This window comes from Rhinatrema bivittatum, chromosome 1 (genome assembly GCF_901001135.1).
Source record: "Rhinatrema bivittatum chromosome 1, aRhiBiv1.1, whole genome shotgun sequence".
Classification (NCBI taxonomy): Eukaryota; Metazoa; Chordata; class Amphibia; order Gymnophiona; family Rhinatrematidae; genus Rhinatrema; species Rhinatrema bivittatum.
The window spans coordinates 648,849,325-648,864,722 of record NC_042615.1 but is presented as its reverse complement, the minus strand read 5'-3'; the positions used below and the strand labels follow the sequence as shown (position 1 = coordinate 648,864,722).

Below are 15,398 nucleotides of genomic sequence, written 5' to 3'. Positions count from 1 at the left end.
CATATAGAAAGACATGGTTTAATGGAACACAGTCAACATGGATTTACCCAAGGGAAGTTTTGCCTAACAAATCTGCTTCATTTTTTTGAAGGGGTTAATAAAAATGTGGATAAAGATGAACCGGTAGATGTAGTATATTTGGATTTTCAGAAGGCGTTTGACAAAGTCCCTCATGAGAGGCTTCTAAGAAAACTAAAAAGTCATGGGATAGGAGGCGATGGCCTTTCGTGGATTACAAACTGGTTAAAAGACAGGAAACAGTGAGTAGGATTAAATGGTCAATTTTCTCAGTGGAAAAGGGTAAACGGTGGAGTGCCTCAGGGATCTGTACTTGGACCGGTGCTTTTCAATATACATATAAATGATCTGGAAAGGAATACGACGAGTGAGGTTCTCAAATTTGCAGATGATACAAAATTATTCAGAGTAGTTAAATCACAAGCGGATTGTGATACATTACAGGAGGACCTTGCAAGACTGGAAGATTGGGCAGATGAAATTTAATGTGGACAAATGCAAGGTGTTGCATATAGGAAAAAATAACCCTTGCTGTAGTTAATACACGATGTTAGGTTCCATATTAGGAACTACCACCCAGGAAAAAGATCTAGGCATCATAGTGGATAATACTTTAAAATCGTCGGCTCAGTGGAGACCCACTGCTGGACCAGTTCACAATGACTACAGGTCCTGTGGCCTTCTTCTGATCTCCAGAGTCATCCATCCTATTATCTTGGGCTTGCGTGACTCCAGCAGCAGTGTATGCTCCTTATGAGTAGGTCTAGTGACTAGTTAGTATAAATCACTGGACTCTAATGGACCCAAAAACTGCCAAGCTTTACAACACAATGCTAAATCAAATTGCAAATTGAAATCTCCCAAGACTATGAAATAAGAATATTTCATGGCTTTCAATAAAATGTTTTCTAGTACCTGATCTATTACTTCTTGCAAGCTACTAGGAGGACAGTAGATTATAACCTCATAACCTACACAGGGGTATACAAATAATCTCTTAAAAGGTGAAGACTCTCTAAAAATAAGTCACCTCTAGTCACACCTCCTCCTCGTTTTCCTTAGTAAATCTAACACAACTTTTGGGACAAATTTGTGAAATCGCTATGGCTTTAGAGCTACCAATCCAGGTTTGTGTTATAAATAACACATTCACTTTAGTATCAAAATCATATCATGAATCCAAAACCAATTTAATCTTACCTGATAATTATCCAGACTAGTCCAAAGCCCTTCCTTTTCTGCCAAACGTACTGTTGATTTCACTCTTCTAGTGGCAGTAAAAGTGGATTGTGTACTGTTCATGATAAACAGATTTGATAAGTATCAAAAGTGTACATAGTTTATTTATTTGTCTGAATGTTTTTTTTATTTTTGGAAACCCTCTGGTGAGTAAGGGATTTCTCCCATTCTGTGTCTATGGGAAAATGCCTTGATGAATCAGGCCCTAAGCTTGTTACAGATAATACAGGTAGGCTGAGGTCAGCATGGATGCATATAAGGGGTTGATTTCTGTCTCCATTTGCTGGTTGATAAACATAACTCTTTCATCTAGACTGCTCTGACTGGACTCAAGGAAAGATAATCAACAGGTAGGATTTCATTTATCCTTAATTGTTGAAAATGTCTGTTTTAGCTTAAAATATAAAAATGTTACAAGAAAAATATGAAAGATTATTATTATTTACATACTCTGAATTATTAGTGAAATGAGTCAGTATGGGCAAAAGTGATGCTAGCAGACTTTTAGCTTGGCTGGAAACATGACTGAGACATCCTCTGGAATTCATTGCTAAAGGATGTGGTTAAGGCAGTTGGTGTAACTCTGTTTAAAAAAGGTTTGGATAAGTTCCTGGAAGAGAAGGCTATAAACTTGCTATTAATCAATAAGAAATAGCCACTGCTTGTTACCAGCTTTAGTACCTTGGGATCTATTTAATATTTGGGTACTTGCCAGGTACTTGTGACAGTGATTGGCCACTGTTGGAAACAGAATACTGAGCTTGATGGACTCTTGGTCTGACCCGATATGGCATATCTTATGTTTTTAAGTTCTTTGCAGAACATTTTTTTTAATTCACACACATGCAGAAATGTTCAAAGCAAAACAAATTCCAGCTTTGACGTCACAGTGCAGGGTTTCAACATTATGCATCTCTAGAGTGATAAATGTCAGGCTGTGCCTGAGAGGAGGGAAAGATGAGTCACTGTGGGATCTGCAGGAGAGAAGACACGAGTTTGCCTTAGGATCACATTCCCAGAGCCCAGGAGAAAAGATGGGAGCCCAGACATGATCTCCACTAGGTCTAGGAAAGAAAAGGAGAAGAAGGCAATTGTCACAGCCCCAGGAAGCACCTCCTCTGGTTAAGAAGAGATAAATATCTACAGGCCCACATGTCCTCTCTGCCATGGTTGCTCTTTCTAGAAACAGGGAGGATAACTTTCAAACAACTGCGCACATTGGCATGTACATGTATATATGGTGAATGTGATGAAGATCTACTGCTGTCTGCTCCCACATCTGGCACAGTGGGTGGAAGAGAAACAGAAAATGGAAATCTGTCAAGTAGTGTGGTAGGCAGGTAGCATGCTAGTGTGCATGTATGTGTATGTATGTATATTTATTTATTTATTTATTTATTTATTTATTTATTTAGAGTTTTTCTATACCGGCATTCATGATAAAATCACATCATGCTGGTTTACATTTAACAAGGGGTGTGTACGAACATGAACATGAACATGGAACCGGTGAAGAAAGAACAATGAAGTTACAATAGAACAGGGTTGATCAAAACTAGGAGAGGAAGGAGAAGACGGAGCAAAATTTAACGGAACAAAAGCTTAATTATTTACAATAATCGAAAATGGCTGACTATATGTGTTTTGGTTTGCTGAGAGAGAAGCTAGCAAATAGGGGCCATAATATTTGCTGTGAATTCTGAATTTATGTGACCTTAGGGGTACATAAAATATGTACCCCTAAGGTCTAGAACGGGTAGATGTGAATCGGTTATTTACTCTTTCGGATAGTAGAAAGACTAGGGGGCACTCCATGAAGTTAGCATGGGGCACATTTAAAACTAATCGGAGAAAGTTCTTTTTTACTCAACGCACAATTAAACTCTGGAATTTGTTGCCAGCGAATGTGGTTAGTGCAGTTAGTATAGCTGTGTTTAAAAAAGGATTGGATAAGTTCTTGGAGAAGTCCATTACCTGCTACTAAGTTCGCTTAGAGAATAGCCACTGCCATTAACAATGGTTACATGGAATAGACTTAGTTTTTGGGTACTTGCCAGGTTCTTATGGCCTGGATTGGCCACTGTTGGAAACAGGATGCTGGGCTTGATGGACCCTTGGTCTGACCCAGTATGGCATTTTCTTATGTTCTTATGTTCTTATTTAAAACTCTTGAAAGGGATACAGTAATTATGAAAGTCTGAGAATATTAAAAGGTGCAAATTGGAAAAATGAACAAGTTGGACTTGTTACGGTTGTGGATCCTTGAGCCGGAGCGAGTGGTGATTACCACCGAGGGATTGCCCCAGTGGAACTCGTCTCCAGGAGGTGGTGCTGGTGAGGAAAAGGATGGAAACAGGGTCAGCAGTCCGGGTCTGGGCAGGCAGCGAAGAGGCGAAAACAGAGTCCAAGCAGAAGGTCTGGGGCAGGCAGCGAAGAGGCGAAAATGGTGAAACAGGCTAGGGGTCAAGATGGGCAGCAGACATGTAGAGGCGAGGAGACAAGCCAAAGTCAAGTCTGGAGATCAAGCCGACGACTGGGTTCTGGAGCTGGGGTGAGGCTGGAAGCAGGAACGGAGGCACAGACAGGCTGGCAGGAACTGGAGCAAGGCGGGAGCTGAAGCAAAGCAGGAGCTGGAGCAAGGCAGGAACTAGAGCAAGGCCGGAACTGGAGCTGGGGCAAGGCAGGAGCTGGGGCAAGGCAGGAGCTGGAACAAGGCAGGATCAAAACAGGAATGCAGGAACAGCAACTAAGTACTCTGCAGAGAAGACCCATTGCAAAGGCGATTCTTTGTGCAGCTGTGGGGTTTAAATACCCCTTCAATGTAATATCATCTTCCAGGGCCGAGCTTAGTTTTCCCGCCACGGCCCATTTAAAAGGCGGAGCCTCCTGCGCGCCTAGGGAGAGCCCCAGCGCAGGCAAGGAGGAGGACGCCGTCGCAGCCTGCTGCAGAGGAGACCACGCCGCACCGGGCAACCAGAGCCGGTAAGGAGAGCTGGCCGAGGATTTCCGCAGCCTGGCACTGCAACAGGACTGCTACAGATCCTGACACAGAAATCACATGCTAGCAGAATATCTTCCCTTGCTCCCACATTCAAAACTGACAGACCCTTACCAAATATAGAATAAGTGACCACAAATTAGAAATATGGAGATAAAAGTTTGATTGAAAATCCTCAAAAGCCAGACTCTGTCTGTAGTGCAACACCTGAGAAAAAGAAACAGAAATGCATTTTTCATGAGAAATTTGTGTGGAAATTTTAGCAGGTATAATTGCATGCAGGTAAATTTGGTGGGATCATTTTCAAAACCAACTTATGAAAGTCTGCTTTGAAAATTGATATAAAAGCATACACCGAGGGTTTGTTAGAAATTACCTCAGGGCTAAACTATAGATAGGCCTAAAATCTACATGGAACTAAAAACACGCAGACTTTAGCCAGCATTTTCAAAGTGAATTCTCAGGCATTAATTCACTTTAAAAATGCTCGGGTAATTGGCCTGGTACCTGCATAAATGAACTCGCGTAAAGTTACACCTTCTCTTCAGAGGGGGTCATTTATACAGGTTAACATACACGCCTCCTTTTTAAAATCAAAAAGCAGACGTTCCAACTGCATCACCCAGAATGCCTCTCTGCTGTTTACATAAAACTACGCGCAGCACCACGTTTCGCCTATACTTTTACATGCAGAGAGCTCTGGTCTATTTTGGAGGAGCCATTTATGCGCAGGAAGCCAGATTTAGTCATGCAAATGAATTTTTAAAATCAACCTCATAAGGATTAATTTTCAAAAGGTTTTTGAATGTGGAATTGGCATATAAGTTCTATAAGCAATTTTGTAAATATCACAAGTATGCACGTATCTGCAGTATAGCACGTGAATGTTATTGGGGTTGGAGGAAAGGGGGTGGTTTAGGGGCGTTCTGGGCCAGGGTTTGAGAATACCCACACAAGTTGCTATGTTGTAAATGATATGCATGCAGACATTACCATACTTGTCAATACACTTTTACACCAGCTAGTTCTGGTCCTGGAAATGAAATTGTACTTGATTTTTTTTGTCTGCAGTTTGGATTAAGTGGTGGAGCGTCAGGGTAAACTGGTGGGGGTGTCAGGGAACTGGCGATTACAAGTATGCACACAAGTATTTTCAGAAGCAGAGTACAAGCGTTCATTATAAAATACGTGCCTCCGTGTATAACTCTGGATTATTACGCACACATGTTATGATTATGCTCTTAAAATGTGTGCATACTTTTATAAAATGGGTAGAGAAAGTATATTTTCCTGCATTACAAATATACTTGCGTACTGAAACATACAAGCTTACTTTCGAGGCAGAAATATGTGGTATTTTATAAACTGTGTGGCTTCCACCACACAGTTTATAAATACCAGCATAAATCTCTGTGGGCCCACTTAAGCACACATTTGGTGACTTATGCAGACTACTGAAAATTTGACGCATGCAGTTTAAGAAATGCAGGTCTCTAAGCCTTGTTGGCTACAGCTTCCAATGAATATCACAGCCCTCTAGTGCCAGAGAGGCGATTTACCTCATGCAGGGCGTAGATTCTATGCTGGAATACTCATCAGCTATAATAATTGAATCAGTCCTTTGGGGGTAAGAACATAAGAACATGCCATACTGGGTCAGACCAAGGGTCCATCAAGCCCAGCATCCTGTTTCCAACAGTGGCCAACCCAGGCCATAAGAACCTGGCAAGTACCCAAAAACTAAGTCTATTCCATGTTACCGTTGCTAGTAATAGCAGTGGCTATTTTCTAAGTCAACTTAATTAATAGCAGGTAATGGACTTCTCCAATCCTTTTTTAAACACAGCTATAGTAACTGCACTAACCACATCCTCTGGCAACAAATTCCAGAGTTTAATTGTGCGTTGAGTAAAAAAGAACTTTCTCCGATTAGTTTTAAATGTGCCACATGCTAACTTCATGAAGTGCCCCCTAGTCTTTCTATTATCCGAAAGAGTAAATAACTGATTCACATCTACCCGTTCTAGACCTCTCATGATTTTAAACAACCTCTATCATATCCCCCCTCAGCCATCTCTTCTCCAAGCTGAAAAGTCCTAACCTCTTTAGTCTTTCCTTATAGAGGATCTACTTTATTTTCATGTAGTGTCTTCTTTGAATTTTCATGGGAATTTTCAGATTTATTTATAAGTTTTACAGTTCTTAAAAGCTGTGGATAAGTAACAACCACAGACTTCCCTAAAAGTTATAACTACTGTATCAGGATCACAACATCTATTGGAGCAGTGCTGAATCGCTCTTTATTACAGAGCTGTTGATTTGCTAAAATTTGGCTACTTTTGTGGATGACCCTATCTTAGCAAACATTAGTTTCTAGCAAGTAGACTAAAGGCCTCATTTTCTAAAGTATCGCAGGCCTGCTGTACTTTAGAAAAATGCGGTAATGAGGGGCGGGGGGCCAAAACAGGGGGGGGGGGTGTGATCCTGTGCTAGCCGGCAGCGATCACACCTCCGTGGTGCAATCTCTGCCGGCATCACGCCCAATAACTACACCATAGAAGGTGTAGTTATTGGGCGCGAAATAGGCAGCGAAAAGGCCCTTACCTTTTCGCTGTCTGTGCCGTCCTCGCAGAGTCGGCCCCGGTGACGCCCCGATTCCTCCTCTTCCAGGGCCGACTCCGCCCCGATGTAGGTAGTGCAGGCGTGCGCTACCTTCGCTAGCTATCGCAGGCTTGCGCTGTTAGAGCAAGCCTGCGATAGCCTTAGAAAATAAGGCACTAAGTGAGACTTGATTTATGTTAAGAACAGAGAGGGAAAAACTAACTTAAGACTCGTCAGTGATATACTTTGTTCAACAACATGTTTGACTGACTTGTTTCATTCTGTAGTTCCAGTCTTAAAGACCATAATGTTACTGTTATCCAGTGAGTAGATTAGCATAATCAATTTTGCCTTTTTGTCCACCTGTTGCTAATTACTTTTTTTTTTTGAGATATCTCTTTTTGTTACCAGCATCCCAGTAGATATCATGGAGATAGTGTTTTCAGTGGGTGCTCAAACCGATGTCGGTTGGAATTTCCTCTTGGAGAATTATAAAGAATCATTATCTAATGCTAAGCAAATCAGGATCATATCAGCTCTTACAAGAACCAGAGATATGGCAAAACTTTCAAGGTAGGACACATAAGGAGATCAAGCTATTAATGGGTTATTCATTTTGTTTTATTGTTGGTTCATGTATTTGTGGTTTTATTTTCTTTGTATGTTTGAAATGTAACTCCCTTTGGCAATTATATGTAGACAAGCCGTTAAGCCCGTTAAAACGGGCTACATCCCTCTGTCTCTCACCTCCCCCTCTTTCTCTCTCCCCTCACTCTTCACCACCCCTCCCTCACCCACTCCTCCCCACCCTCCCTCTCCTATAACTCAGTCCCTCCCTCCCACTCAGTCTCACTCACTCCCTCCCCCCTCTCTCCCTCCCTCTCACTCACTCAGTCCCCACTCCCTCCGTCCTCTCCCTCAGTCCCACTCCCTCCCTCCTCTCCCTCAGTCCCACTCCCTCCCTCAGTCCCTCCCCCTCACTCAATCCCTCCCTCCCACTCAGTCACTCCCTCCCCCCTCCCTCTCACTCACTCAGTCCCACTCACTCTCCCTCAGTCCCACTCCCTCCCTCTCTCTCCAGTCCCACTCCCTCCCTCAGTCCCCCCTCTCCCTCTCACTCAGTCCCACTCCCTCCCTCTCACTCAGTCCCTCCCTCCCACTCAGTCACTCCCTCCCACTCTCTCTCTCCGTCCCTCCCTCCCACTCAGTCCGTCCCTCCCTCTCTCTCTCTTCTCCCTCCCTCGCTACCGCCCGCTACCGCCGTCGCTACCGCCGCCGCTCGCTACCGCCGTCGCCGCCCGCTGCCGGTACCGCCGCCGCCGCCCGCTGCTGCCACTGGACGCCGCCATTTTTTTTCTTTCTGAAGCTGCCTCAGAGCGACGTGCTCGCCCGCACATGCGCGGTAGAGCTGGTCTCTACCGCGCATTTGCGGGCCGTCGGTCACAGGCCATTTATAAGGTAGATAGCAATAAACAAATCAATAAAACTAAACTAATAGGGAAGGATAGGGGTTTCATTATGTAATGTAAGTTTCCAATGTAAATGAACTATGGCTTTTTGTTTTTGTCTGTGTTTCTTCTTTACCACTATAGGTTGTTAGAGCTTGGTATGGAAGGGCACATAATTAAAACTCAATATCTACCATCCATTATCAAACACATTGGCTATAATCCAGCTGCACAGTCTCTTGTCTGGAATTTTGTAAAGAAAAACTGGCCCAAAATGATGGAAAAGTAAGCAATCAAAATATTTTTACAACCAGGTTTATTGTTTTACATTTAAACATTGTCTCCCCTAGCCTAAAGTGATTATTCATACTAATTGGACTTGATTCAACTATTTAGAGTCTAGAAAGGAAGCAGTGGTGAATAGTTATTTGGGAAGGTGGGTGTGGCACTTGAGTGGTCACTGGCCTGGCTACAGCCAGAGGAAAACCACACCGGAACTCTGGCTGTGCTTAAAGTGCTTTTTATTTTTAGTGATCTTAAAGATACCACAAGTGGCAGCAGACAATAGAACAGACTCCTTGAACTCAGGCAGTCTCTAAGCTTTAAATACAAGCAGTTTACCAACCTTACAGATAAGTTCTCAGTCGGTACACTGGGACTCCGTCATCTTCCCAGGGCCAGACTTCCCTGACCAGGCCTTCAGGTTTTATGCTCAGGGGTTCGACTCCTCCCTCCTCCCAGGATACCTTGGGGAGCTCAAACTTAAGGAGGACCGGATGGGATATCTGAGTCTGGACCTTTAAGATAGATTGAGGGAAATGCCTGTACACTTCCTCACAGTTGGGTGAATTATGACAACATGATTTTGAATTTGAGAAGCTTCAGTTTATACAAGGTCAAAGTAGTAAGAAATATAGACTACATCATGGGATACCTTTAACAGAACTGCATCTGGCATCTGGCTGGGAAACAAACACTCCTATGTAGAAAATGTGTCATCTACTACGTCATCACATTTCATACAAAAATTAAAATAAATAAATAAATAAACATGAGACTCCATACTAGCTTATATCAATTAGATGAAATATTGGCATAGAATGTTAGCTCTCTGTCAATATTTGTGGATCCCTACAGGACATGCTAGAGAGGTTAAGTTTCTAGATGCCATAAATGGCTGCTTCATGGTGCCGCTGGTTCTACCCCACTGTTTACCTTTCTCCACTGAGAAAACTGAACATTTAATCCTATACTATCCTATCTTTTAACTAGTTTGTAATCCAAAAAAGGGCATAGCCCCTATCCCATGAATGTTTAATTTTCTTAGCAGTCTCTCATGGGGGACTTTGTCAAACGTCTTCTGATACACTACATCCACCTTCTTATCTTTATTCACAAAACTTTTCTTGGATAAATCCATGCTGACTGTGTCCCATTAAACTATGTCTATCTATATATTCTGTGATTTTCTTCTTTTAGAATAACTTCCACGATTTGTCCCAGCACTGAAGTAAAGCTCACTGATCTTTAGTTTCCCAGATGACTCCTGGAGCCCTTTTTAAATATTGGGGTTACATTGGCCATCCTACAATCTTCCAGTACAATGGATAATTTTAATGATAGGTTACACATTACTAGTAATAGATCTGAAATTTCATTTTCGAGTTCTTTCGGGACCCTGGGGTGTATATCATCTGGTCTGGGGAATTTGATACTCTTCAGTTTGTCAGTCAGTTCATCGTGATTTGGTTCAGTTCACCCATGAAAAAAGTTACTGGAATGGACATCTCCAATATGCTAATTAATAACACCAAAGCAAAGAATTCATTAAATCTTTCTGCAATGGCCTTATCTTTCCTAAGTATCCCTTTAACCTTCTTGATCATCTAACAGTCCAACTGACTCCCTCTCAGGCTTATATATTTTTAAAAGTTTTTATTATGAGTTTTGCCTCTATGGCCAGCTTCTTTTCAAGAACATAAGATACTTAACAGGAACATAAGATACTTAACAGATACTTAACAGGTGACTAGTGCATCATAGTAGGTGATCAGGCCAGCTTCTAGTCAGTCTGCTTTGAAAGAGAGAGGAGAGACTTCAGTCCAACTTACTTGGCTAAGCTAAGAATTCTTTAAATTAAGCCTTTTTACAAAGCTTTAATTTTTGCTATTCTGTCTACTTCCCTCCCACCCTACCCCTCTACCCACCCACCCCTAGGTTTGTTGTTCTAATATAGTCTACCTAAATACAATTGGCAACAGGATAAATTGGTAATTTGGTTGTTCTTTAGGTGGTATCCATCAGATAAATTTAACAAAATGAGGACTATCCAATGTAACCATTGTGGAGCATTTATTGTCAGGGAAGTCATCTGGAAACTTAGGGCTTGCCCTAATTGCTCAGAACTGTCTTCCTTGAAAAAAGAGCTGGCTGAAGATAATGCTGAATTGGAAGCAATAAAGAAAGTTTCACCCACTTTATATAATTCAGGAGTTAATCCCACATTACCACATAAAAATCAAAAGTCAAAACAAAAGGGGTTTACAGTGGGCTGAGGCAGGATAAGACCTGTGACCCACAGACACCCATTCTTGACAGCTGTGCAGCCCACAAGATTACCCTCTCACTCACATAGAGCATTAAGGAATTCAAAAGACAGAATTACAGTGGGCTCTGGTAGAATCAGACCTGTGATGAGGAGACACACACTGTATCAAGTTACAAAAGTGCAAAAAATCTTCTCTGTATTAGCTATTGAAGAAGATCTTGCGAAAGAGATTGACGTAATATCCAAAAAGAGAGAAGAAACCCAATGCATACAGAAATGTTAGCCCCGAAATACAAATAAAAATGTAAAGGAAAAGGGTGAAATGGATAAGAAAATTCAATTATATAAGACACTAAAGCAATCCAAAAAAAGCTGTAACCAGAATGAGAAAAGCTGGAAAGCTATGAGCACAAATGCTCGTAGTTTAGTCAATAAAATCCCAGATCTGCAAGCCCTAATGATAGAGGCAGACTTGGACATTGTTGCTGTCACGGAGACATGGTTCACGGAATCTCATGATTGGGATACGGCCATACCAGGCTATAACTTATTAAGGAAGGACAGAGAGGACAGGAAAGGGCGAGGAGTGGCTCTTTATGTCAGAAACAATATCCAAGCAACTGAGCTGCAAGGAAGATGGGGCAAAGAAGCTCTATGGGCTGACCTAAAAAAAGATGATGGGGCTTCCATTTCTATTGGAGTGGTTTACAGGCCTCCAAATCAAATAGAAGAACTTGACAAAGCTCTAGTTGAAGACATAGAAAAGATGGGAAAGAAGGGAGAAGTGGTGATTGTTGGAGATTTTAATCTACCGGATGTAGACTGGAGAATCCCTTCTGCAGAATCTAACAGTAGTAGAGAGATAGTGGATGCCCTACAAGGGGCTCTGTTCAAACAAATGGTAATGGAACCCTCGAGGGAGGGAGCTAATACTCTACTTAGTTCTCACTAATGGAGATAACGTCTCTAATGTCCAGGTGGGTGCCCACCTCAGCACCAGTGATCATCATACAGTATGGTTTCATATCACAAATAGGATACAGAGAAGTAGCACAAAGACTCGAGTTTTGCAGTTCAAAAACACGGACTTTGATGAAATGGGGAAGTACCTGGAGGAAGAACTAGAAGGCTGGGAGAACGAGAGAGATGTGGAACAACAGTGGACCAAACTAAAAGGAGCAATCACCAAGGCAACTAATATATATGTTAGAAAAGTAAAGAAAAGCAAGAGAAAAATGAGACCTATCTGGTTCTCAAAGGAGGTGGCTGACAAAATAAAAGCTAAAAGAACAGCGTTCAAGAAATATAAAGAATCCCAAAGAGAAGAACACAAGGAAGAATATCTAGTGGAACAGAGGGAGACAAAGAAAGCAATCAAGAAAGCAAAAATTCAAGCGGAAGAAAGGATCGCAAAAGGGGTAAAGCAAGGTGACAAAACATTTTTCAGATACATCAGTGAAAGGAGAAAAGTCCAAAGTGGAATACTGAAATTGAAAGGTGAAAAGGATCAATGGGTGGAGACAGATAAAGAAATGACAGAATTATTAAACAAATACTTCAGTTCAGTGTTCACTAAAGAAGACCCTGGAGAAGGACCGTCACTAGTTAACAAGAAAATAGAGGGGAATGGAGTAGATGTAACTCCATTTACAGTAGAGAATGTATGGGAAGAGCTGGGGAAACTGAAAGTAGACAAAGCCATGGGACCTGATGAGGTTCATCCCAGGATACTGAGGGAGCTCAGAGATGTGCTGGCGGGTCCGCTGTGTGACCTGTTCAAAAGATCCCTAGAAACGGGAGTGGTGCCGAGTGATTGGAGAAGAGCGGTGGTGATCCCGCTTCACAAGAGTGGAAACAGAGAGGAGGCTGAAAACTACAGACCGGTTAGCCTCACCTCGGTGGTGGGAAAAGTAATGGAGTCACTGTTAAAAGAAGGAATAGTGAGTCAGAAGAATTGCTAGACCAGAGGCAGCATGGATTCACCAGGGGAAGATCCTGTCAGACAAATCTGATTGACTTTTTTGACTGGGTAACCAAGGAAATGGATCAAGGAAGATCACTCGATGTCATCTACTTGGACTTCAGCAAGGCTTTTGATACGGTCCCGCACAGGAGACTGGTGAATAAAATAAGAAGCTTAGGAGTGAGTGCCAAGGTGGTGGCCTGGATTGCAAACTGGTTGACGGACAGAAGACAATGTGTGATGGTAAATGGAACTTACTCTGAAGAGAGAGTGGTGTTGAGTGGTGTGCCGCAGGGGTCGGTGTTGGGACCGGTCCTGTTCAATATCTTTGTAAGCGACATTGCGGAGGGGATAGAAGGTAAGGTTTGTCTTTTTGCGGATGACACTAAAATCTACAATAGAGTGGACACGCCGGAAGGAGTGGAGAGAATGAGACGGGATCTAAGGAAGCTAGAAGAGTGGTCAAATATATGGCAGCTGAGATTCAATGCCAAGAAATGCAGAGTCATGCATATGGGGTATGGAAATCCGAATGAACTGTATTCGATGGAGGGAGAAGGGCTGATGTGCACGGAGCAGGAGAGAGACCTTGGGGTGATAGTGTCTAATGATCTGAAGTCGGCAAAACAATGTGACAAGGAGATAGCTAAAGCCAGAAGAATGCTGGGCTGCATAGAGAGAGGAATATCGAGTAAGAAAAGGGAAGTGATTATCCCCTTGTACAGGTCCTTGATGAGGCCTCAACTGGAGTACTGTGTTCAGTTCTGGAGACCGTATCTCCGAAGGGACAGAGACAGGATGGAGGCGGTCCAGAGAAGGGCGGCCAAAAAGGTGGAAGGTCTTCATCGAATGACTTATGAGGAGAGATTGAAGAATCTAAATATGTACACCCTGGAGGAAAGGAGGAGCAGAGGTGATATGATACAGACTTTCAGATACTTGAAAGGTTTCAACGATCCAAAGACATCAACAAACCTTTTCTGTCGGAAAAAAATCAGCAGAACCAGGGGTCACGATTTGAAGCTCCAGGGAGGAAGACTCAGAACTAATGTCAGGAAGTATTTCTTCACGGAGAAGGTGGATGCCTGGAATGCCCTTCCGGAGGAAGTGGTGAAGACCAGAACTGTGAAGGACTTCAAAGGGGCGTGGGATAAACACTGTGGATCCATAAAGTCTAGAGGACGTGAATGAAGAGAGAAGGGAATGACAGCTACTACCTGGAGATAATACCCTTATTCAATAAACATACACACGATTAATGCAACTCCAACATTGCTCCAAACTTCAATGGCAAGAGGAAATGTGGAAAAAGATTTGCATTCACAAAAAGCGGGTAGCTTGCTTGTTACGGCGGTTACTACCCCAAACCAAATGAGCTTGATACTTCACTTTCAATGCATAACCAGCATAGCTCTCTGCTTCAACGGCAGGGGAGGAAGTCTGATACTACGTGCATATCCAGCATAGCTCTCTGCTTCAACGGCAGGGGAGAAAGTCTGATACTACGTGCATATCCAGCATAGCTCTCTGCTTCAACGGCAGGGGAGAAAGTCTGATACTACGTGCATATCCAGCATAGCTCTCTGCTTCAACGGCAGGGGGAATGAAGAAAAGTGGAGCTATATACAGACAACAACCAACAGGGATGGAGTCACATAGTCTGGGTAGACAAATGGGCATGGGTGTAGCTTGCTTATTGCGGCGGTTACTACCCCTAACTAATTAAGCTAGATATTACACTTAGATGCAGCTCCAACACTGCTCTTTGCATTAATGGTGGGGGTGGAAGGGAAATAGAACCAAAGGGTTACTAAGAGCCAAGAGTAACAGATAAGTATGAGAAAAAAAAAAGTGCGAAGCTTGCTGGGCAGACTGGATGGGCCGTTTGGTCTTCTTCTGCCGTCATCTCTATGTTTCTATATATAAGAACATAAAAAATTGCTATGCTGGGTCACACCAAGGGTCCATCAAGCCCAGCATCCTGTTTCCAACAGAGGCCAAAAGAACCTGGCAATTACCCAAACACTAAGAAGATCCCATGCTACTGATGCAATTAATAGCAGTGGCTATTCCCCAAGTAAATTTGATTAATAACTGTTAATGGACTTCTCCTCCAAGAACTTATCCAAACCTTTTTTGAACCCAGCTACACTAACTGCACTAACCACATCCTCTGGCAACAAATTCCAGAGCTTTATTGTGCGTTTAATGAAAAAGAATTTTCTCCGATTTGTCTTAAATGTGCTACTTGCTAACTTCATGGAATACCCCCTAGTCCTTCTATTATTCGAAAGTGTAAATAACCGATTCACATCTACCCGTTCAAGACCTCTCATGATCTTAAAGACCTCTATCATATCCCCCCCTCAGCCTCTCTTCTCCAAGCTGAACAGCCCTAACCTCTTCAGCCTTTCCTCATAGGGGAGCTGTTCCATCCCCTTTATCATTTTGGTTGCCCTTCTCTGTACCTTCTCCATTGCAACTATATCTTTTTTGAGATGCGGCGACCAGAATTGTACACAGTATTCCAGGTGCAGTCTCACCATGGAGCAATATAGAGGCATTATGACATTTTCCGTTTTA

The 15,398-nt window shown here is 42.6% G+C and overlaps 1 protein-coding gene across 3 annotated transcripts in view; it reads left to right on the top strand.

The window, feature by feature from the left end:
• ERAP2 (endoplasmic reticulum aminopeptidase 2) overlaps window positions 1-15,398 on the top strand; it is a 258,175-nt gene that overhangs the window by 184,018 nt on the left and 58,759 nt on the right. For all 3 annotated transcript variants that reach the window (XM_029572856.1, XM_029572865.1, XM_029572875.1), the window contains exons 15-16: window positions 7,268-7,429; window positions 8,449-8,589. In XM_029572856.1, the coding sequence (XP_029428716.1) occupies window positions 7,268-7,429; window positions 8,449-8,589 (303 nt within the window). The remainder of the gene's footprint in view (window positions 1-7,267; window positions 7,430-8,448; window positions 8,590-15,398) is intronic.